The 7909-nt window shown below is 43.5% G+C and overlaps 1 protein-coding gene across 1 annotated transcript in view; it reads right to left on the reverse strand.

Annotated features, from left to right (window-relative positions):
• Window positions 1-7909, reverse strand: part of MOV10L1 (Mov10 RISC complex RNA helicase like 1) — an 84667-nt gene that overhangs the window by 46877 nt on the left and 29881 nt on the right. Inside the window, exons 5-6 of the mRNA XM_018576723.1 lie at window positions 5807-5997; window positions 2508-2651 (exon numbers count right to left, since the gene is read on the reverse strand). Coding sequence (XP_018432225.1) covers window positions 2508-2651; window positions 5807-5997 — 335 coding nt within the window. The remainder of the gene's footprint in view (window positions 1-2507; window positions 2652-5806; window positions 5998-7909) is intronic.

A 7909-nucleotide genomic window follows, 5' to 3' on the forward strand; every position in this document is an offset into this window, starting at 1 on the left:
CCCCCCCATAAAAAAACCCCCAAAAACTTAAAACCTATTAGTTTTTTGTCTCGGTCCTGGTGAGGGATATAGTTAATATATTGTCTATAGATGGAGAAAGTATTAAAGCAAGTACACTAGGGCTGATATCATCATTCAGGAATTATGTGTAAGAGGTTCTCTGGAATGAGCGCTGTGATGGTTTGGCTGCCACAGAGCCCTGATCTCAACATCATGGAGTTTGTCTGGGATTATATTAAGAGACAGAAAGATTTGAGGCCGCCTACATCCACAGAAGATCTATAGTTAGTTCTCCAAGATGTTTGGAACAACCTACCTGCCAAGTGCCTTCAAAAACTGTGTGCAAATGTACCTAGAAAAATTGATGCTGTTTTGAAAGCAAAGGGTGGTCACACCAAATATTGATTTGGATTTATTGATTTGTTCATTTACTTTCCATTATGTAATTGATAAAAATAAACTAATAACACTTATTTCTGAAGACATTTTTACATTACAGCATTTTTTCACACCTGCCTAAAACGTTTGCAGTGTTATATATTATAAAGGAAGCTGGATTTTCTGATTCTTCCGGCTTTTTCTAAATGTAGCTGGGATCTGGAGCTTTCTTAGAGTTCTGGGTGGGATGTAATCTACAGTTGTGGGGCCAGGGGTTGCCAATGACCAGTCTGGGCTGAACAGGTGGCTGAGAGCAGCCTCATAAGGAGTCCAGACCAGAGCTCAGAGGAGAGGCAGTGTGATGTGTGCTGGAGACACAGGAGGGCCAAGCCAGGTGGTGTGGTGGAGCCACAAAAGGAACAGCCCAGGAGGCTGGAGGATTTGAAAGTCTGAGAGAGCCAGGCACACAAGGTGTGTGGAAAGCTGCTGGAAGTGGCTAAAGGGTATGAAGTACCACTGAGGCGCTTTGTTGAAGCAAACATTAAAAGTCCTGGGACTATGTGTGAACAGGACAACCTTGAGTCGGTGATAACAATATACCCGACATATACACACACGCACATTTATTTTTTAACGAGACACTGAGGCCAATTTACTAAAGGCATAGAACATCCTCATTTTGCAAAGTTAATTTTCATTTCTCTTAATGAATAAGGTATAGCTAAGTGAAAATTAACTTTTCTAAGAATACTTAAATATGTGCAAAGAAAAATAACAAAAAACAGGATGCTATGTATCAAAATCCCACCGTTCTGATTCTATCGGTCATACACCAACAAGGCACGATAGGCGCAGCATAAAAGGTGCGTTCTCACCTCTCAGATGAATCCTCAAGTATTAGCCGCACTCCACCAGCATACTGCATGTGTAAAAAAGTCAGCTTTAAATTGTGTTGTTTCCAATAAAAATCCATGAGTATACACCACCAAACAATACCCCATGCCTTCTCCTTACACGCTTCACCATCTGGGCCAGGTGGAATCAACACAATAAATGCTGATTTTACACTATACCGGTGGAGTGCAGCTGATACTTGAGAAAACAGGATGTTACTCACACTCATTCACTAAACCAATTGAAAATACACTTTACTATGTAAACATTCTATACTACTTTAGTAAATCAACCCCACTGTCCTAAAAAGGTCTTAAAGTTAAGTCAAGCCAAAAATGTTCTTTCTAGTTTTGAATAGTGGGTAAGGCGTACGGCCCAGTCAGGTTTTTACTGCAACCCTGACATTAACCCTTATTTCTTTACCAAGATTAAATGAGAACTATGAGGTGAGTGCTTTTCACTCACCTCATAGTTCTAGCCGACCTGTGACAATGAGACTGTCACAGGTCGGCTCAGTAAATCGGGAGGTGAGCGAACACATACCGGCGTTCGGTCACCTCTCGATCCTGTCACGACTCTCTACAATGACAGGGGAGGGGCTGGATTCCCCCCTCCGCCAGCGCTGACTGGCACAGCTGGCTCTGCCTCTAGATAGGCAGAGCCAGCTGTCAAGTCACGCAGCTGGGCGGATCCAGACATAACTGTCGGGAATCCGCTTCAGAATCTTAGTATACCGCGAGCAGCAGCTGTAGCTCGCGGTATACTGAGCCTAGGGTGACGGGAGGACGCTAGTTTGTGTCCTCCCGTTACTCTGAGGAGAACTATGGGGAAAAGCCTTAACCCCATAGTTCTCCTTTAAGGTAAGGTTAACTATCCTTCCATCTGGTGAAATAGTTGTCATCGGGACAGGAAGGGAAGGTAAGTCTCTCTAATGGAGCTCCAGATAGCAGTAATTCTTCCCCACTCTATCCAAACTATTGCAACTTTTATTTTATACACACGGAAGGAACCATCGCCCCTAAAGATGTTTGATGAAAAGTGTTATGAATGGTTGCTATTTATGTGTACAATATCTATGAACTTTATTTAGGGTTTGAGCGTTTACGCTAGTGAAGTGTTTTAAAGGACTTGTAATTCTATTGTTCTCCTCAGATTTCTGTTTAGTGCCATTTATAAAATAACTAAATGTAGGTAAAATAATTTACAAAGTCTAGTACAACAACATGGTAACATACTCTATATAAATTTGCAGGGATTTAGTCTGTCCTTGTTTGATCACTCCAAAATGAGTCATTCTTGAAATCTCTAAGCCTCCTTTATTCATCATCAAAGCAGCAGCATACTGGCTGTCGATGTGGTCTTCGTCAGATGTTGACATACTGCATAGAAGAACTGAGGTTACATACTCTAGAAACATGTATTTTTTCCTCCATAGCAAAAAACACAATTTTGATGGCAAAATAAATTATATGGCCATTTAAATACAAACATTGCTGCAATATTCACCTTCAATAGGCAGACTTCCCCTGCTGTACTTTTACTTCCAATCCTCAGTCTGATGGCCAGCATCATTCAACACACTTCTTTTAAGCCTTGGCCATCCTGGACCCAACCCAAACTGTGAATAGCCAGTGAAAGGAGAAGCAGCACAGTGATGATGTCATTCTGATTTCTCCTATCAGCATGGCTCCTTGTGCTGCTTCTTCCTCTCACACTGCAACCCTGCTGTACAGAGACTATAAAAAGGCAGATTTTAGATCAGATCCAAATATTTACAATTTGCATTTTAAAAAATCCCATATTTAAAAGGATGTATTAATGATTGCAGAGCTGCATTATGCTGTCTCTTTTATATCTGCTTGGAGTTCAGCTTTAACTCTAAAATAAGCATATAAGTAGCAAAGCAGAATGCACACTGAACAACAGAACAGGTGCAGTGTATGCCAAGCAGCGCATCTAGGTTTCCTGTTCAATGAAGTCCCCATATAACCAAAATTTGCCAAACTGCACCTAACTAGCCTGCAAAAAAAACCCCCAAAAAACAACTAATTACACTGTAACAATAGGTTAAAAACAGGTTTGAGTTGCAGTTTTTGCAAAATACGTGGAAGTCAAACTCCGTCATCAAATCCCCTCTGTGTAGTGTGGTTCTGTCTATTTACACTATATGTGCTGGGGGTGCTTTGGCCAGTGCAGCCCCAATGCAAGACAGGGAAATTTGCCTCGTCACAGATGGGAACCATTCACACCACAGCATTGCAGTGGGAACATAGTGGTATGCCCTGAATAAAGTACGGCTTACTTTTTTTAAAAAGTGCACTGGGATGCGACGTGGTACAACCACCTCGGACATTGCTGTGCCCATGGAACTAAATGAAATGTCACTTCAATAAAGTTCTTTAACCAGTTGACACCCCCTTCAGACCTAGAACCTATTCATTTACATATTAACCACTTAAAGACCACAGTGTTAAACCCTATCCAGGCCATTTTTCAGTATTCAGTGCTGCGGTACTTTGACTGACATTTATTCCGTCATGCAACGCTGTACTGAAAATTAATTTTATACCATTTTTTGGGGACAGATGGAGCTTTCTTTTGGTGGTATTTATTCACCACTGGGGTTTTTATTTTTTACTATATTAAGGAAAAATTACCGATTTAAAAAAAATAAAAAACTGTTTCCCCTATATTAAATGATAAAACATTTATTATTAGCCAATTTTTTGGTAAACTATAAAAGACTTGGACACGTCGGGTAAAAAGACACCAAACATGTCAAGCCTTAAAATTGCGTGCGCACGCGAAACCTCAAAAAAACGATAATACCCAAAATTGGTCACAGGCGAGGCTTTAAAAGCTTTTACCGCTCATCAGTTTAGTGTTATCAGTGATTGATGGCCCGAAAATGATTGCTCTCACTGCGACGTTCGCGGCGATATGCAACGTGTGTAGCGTAATTGTCATTTTCGCGCGCTGGTGCACCGGACGCATATTTACGTTTATATGTGCGTAAACGTGGGGGTGGGGGAGTTAAACATTTTGGGTTTTTTTTTTAAACTTTTTTTATATGTGACTTATTTTTTAAATTTATATATTTTTTTTGCACTTATTGTTATTGCTATTATATAGGGGGATAACAATCACATAGTTAGATAGCAAAGCACACTGACAGGTCCTCTTTATGGAGACATTAGGGGTCTCTTTGACCCCTAATGTCACCTGTGGACCCCAAAAGAAGCTGATGAAGCAGAGATCTGCTTCTTTTCTCTGGCTATAGCAGCCAGATGACTGACAGGTAAATGCAGAAGTGATGTAATACACATCACTTCTGCATTCACAGCAGAGCTCCCTTCCTCCTGACGCCCTCCCGAGCCGCCGAACAAAAAAAAAAAAGTGTACATGGTGCGATGTGCCAGGATCGGCACTGTGTCAGGCACTACACACCGGCCAATGTGCTGTTTGTGCAGCAGTTGATGTGAATTGACCCTTATCCATAAGAGCCTCCATCTTGCAGAGGATAGCATATATAGCAAAGGATAAATTGAGTGCAGGTATGCCTGGATGTAGCCAATTCCTCCTTAAAGGCACACACCTAAAGCCCAACACATCACAATGGCTGCTGAAGTCCCCAGTGTGTCCCCACACAAAATCCAACAAACCATATGTGGCAACCACACAAATCAATTTATAGCGGCCTCATCACTTAATGTGTCCATTGCTATTTATGCTGCAAGATGGAGGCTCTCATAGATTAGAGTTAGGATCACGATGCACGGAGGAGCCTTGGCGAGGCAACATATTTTGCAACAGTTGTTCAACTAAAAACTCTGTTTTAACGCAAATTGTTAGACAGTGTTATTTGTTTATGGGGGATTTTTTTGCAGGCTAGCTGGGAAATGTTTCTGTCTCAAAATAATGCTTAACCTGCAACTGTTTTTAGAACTTGAGTCGAGGGGAAATTTTGGCACGGATACAAATGCAATACAATTCTGACTGAGGATATATAAACACTTATTACCAGCAGAGGGACACCCAAGGCATTGCTGTGAGCAGAACTCCCCATTAACAAATATCACAAACTTTCACACATCAGGTTCAGCATCAAACAGTATCAATGTCAGAATCAATGCCAGAATCAAAAAGGAAGATTTCTTTCTTTAACAATGTAAAGTTTAACATCTGTTTTTAGAATGTGTGGATACTGTGTATTCCTGTGTGTTCAATGGGAGAGAAAGTAATGGAAAGCTCTGCAACAGGGATAGAAAAAGCAATTCTAGCACTTTTTGTTTTTTTAATTAAGAGTTGGGAAGGGTTAGAACTTATGTCTGGCATCTTAACTGTTGTCTGTGTTGTGGTATTTCCCTTAATTTCCTGTAAAATGTGAGTCATAACAATAAGTAAGGTATACACTACAATACAAATTCAAAATATGGCTCACTGAACATGCAAATGTTTCCTTTAAGATAAGCAAAGTAAACACATGAGAAATACAAACAGTGTTGGGGTCTTCACAGCAAAACATGAAACCTACCTGTTTCTGCTAGCTGGTGCAATGCACAAGGCTCTCCAGATATAACAGGACTGGCTGCTTTCCACTACTACTGCATTAACCAGGTCTTTAGACTGAGGTTTATAGCCTTCAGGAAGTATTAGCGACTCCATTGTGAAAAAAATGCTATCATCAATTACACCAGTTCTGCCATAGAAGGCTGTAATTTTTACCTACATGCATGAAAGAAAGTGAATTTAACTTTGGGAAAAGTTTGGAACTTGTACTGATAAAAAGTGTACAAACATTTTAGTACAGGACAAAGCCAAGACATCATCTATCAGGTATGCCAGACTTTCTAAAAAGAAGCCTATTGTCAGCTCCATGTTTTCTGGCCGATTATGTTAACCCACGAGAAAACACATTACCATCTCTGCTGGCAGAGAGAAAGGGATGCATGTGTCTCATCAGACTTATTCAGGTATAGTTTTCAGCAGCCTCTGCTGGCCATTGCTTAGAACTACCCCTGCTGGCTGTAAGCAGAAAATATAAAATATTAATAAGCTATTTTTTCACATGGACCATACTGAAAAGAAAAAAAGTATGTTTTTTGTTTATAACCATAAAAGAATATAAAAAAGAATTTCCGGGGGGGCGTGGCCGAACATGGTGGTGTGAGGACGTGCAGCCGTGAGCTCTACTGCACCGGGGCTATATTCAGCAGACTTTTATAACCTACCGACAGCCTTTTTCTCTCTATGCCCGACGGCCGAAGCCCCCCTGCTGCCCCTGCATCCACATCTACCAGAGACAATCGCCACATATTTTACACGGCGTCCGCTCGTAACCACCACTCCACTAGGCCGCAGCATGGCGGCGAAAGTCGCGCCGACGAAGCCGGACCCCACACAGCCGCAGACACCGCCCAAAATCTCCGCTCCTCAATGCGGGCCACAGGACAGAGGACGCAGGATCTTCTGCTGCCGCTCCAGCCTCCCGACACCCAGCCTCACTCCACGGCCCCCCTGGACTCAGACATGTCCATGGCTACAGAGGTACGTGACCTTTTCGCTGCCTTCAGGGCAGATTTTGATTCTTGGGCCACGAGGTTGGAGGGGGCCTTAAGGGGAGAAGTCAAGGAACTCAGCAGGCGAGTCACTGCCACTGATTCCAGTCTCGCAACTCTGTCAGCCTCAGTGATGGCTCAGGAGACCCGACTGGAGGCCTTGGAAGCAGCCCAAACTACTCACCGCTCCCACCTTCAGCAGGTACAACTGCGCATAGAGGATGGAGAAAACCGGAGCCGTCGCAACAACATCCGCCTAAGGGGGATCCCAGAGGCCACCCAAGGCCCTGATCTACAAGTTACGGTGAAGGCCATACTCAACTTGGCGTTGGGGAAATCGCCTAATGAAGCCATTGAGCTGGATAGGGTACACCGTGTCTCGGGAGGTAACCTGGGGAATCCCAACCGCGTTCGAGATTTCCTCTGTCGAGTACATTTTTTTTCCATCAAAGATGAGATCCTCCGTGCAGCATGGAGAAGCGGCCCAATTGACTTTGATGGCGCCTCCATACAGCTTCTTCCAGACCTCTCACGCCTTACCCTAGCCATGCGAAGGTCCGTGCGGCCATTACTGGATAACATCCGCCAAGCTGGAGCCACTTATCGCTGGGGGCACCCTTTCAGTATCCAGATCCGTAAGGGCCCCGGCTCTTTCCATTTGCGGTGTCCATCACAACTCCCGGATCTTTTTGGCTTCCTTGGATCTGACCCGGTCCCTGTCCCGGATTGGCTAGACCTACCGTTCACTGGAGAGAGTCCCATCCCGCAGGAGATCCTGCCGCAACGGCGCAGGAGGGCCCGCTCACGTTCTCATCGGAGGGGTCCTAGTCCTTCGGTACCAGTCGCACCCTCCTCCAAACGAGGGTTGAGGCTCGACACCTACTGCACCGGTTTTATATTTTACTTTATTTTTGCCTATTGTGCCTTGGTCTTACCACTACTGCCTGAATGCCTTATACTAATGTGACTATACAGGAATGTTCTTCCCATAGCCACTACAATAGATGTATCTTTTAAACGCTGGCCTATTGCGGCTTGCGGGGGTGTGCCGCTTCTCTCTCTCCTCCTCACCCCTCTCG

The sequence above is a fragment of the Nanorana parkeri genome, unplaced genomic scaffold (genome assembly GCF_000935625.1).
Source record: "Nanorana parkeri isolate BGI_ZX_2015 unplaced genomic scaffold, ASM93562v1 scaffold75, whole genome shotgun sequence".
In the NCBI taxonomy this organism is placed as follows: Eukaryota; Metazoa; Chordata; class Amphibia; order Anura; family Dicroglossidae; genus Nanorana; species Nanorana parkeri.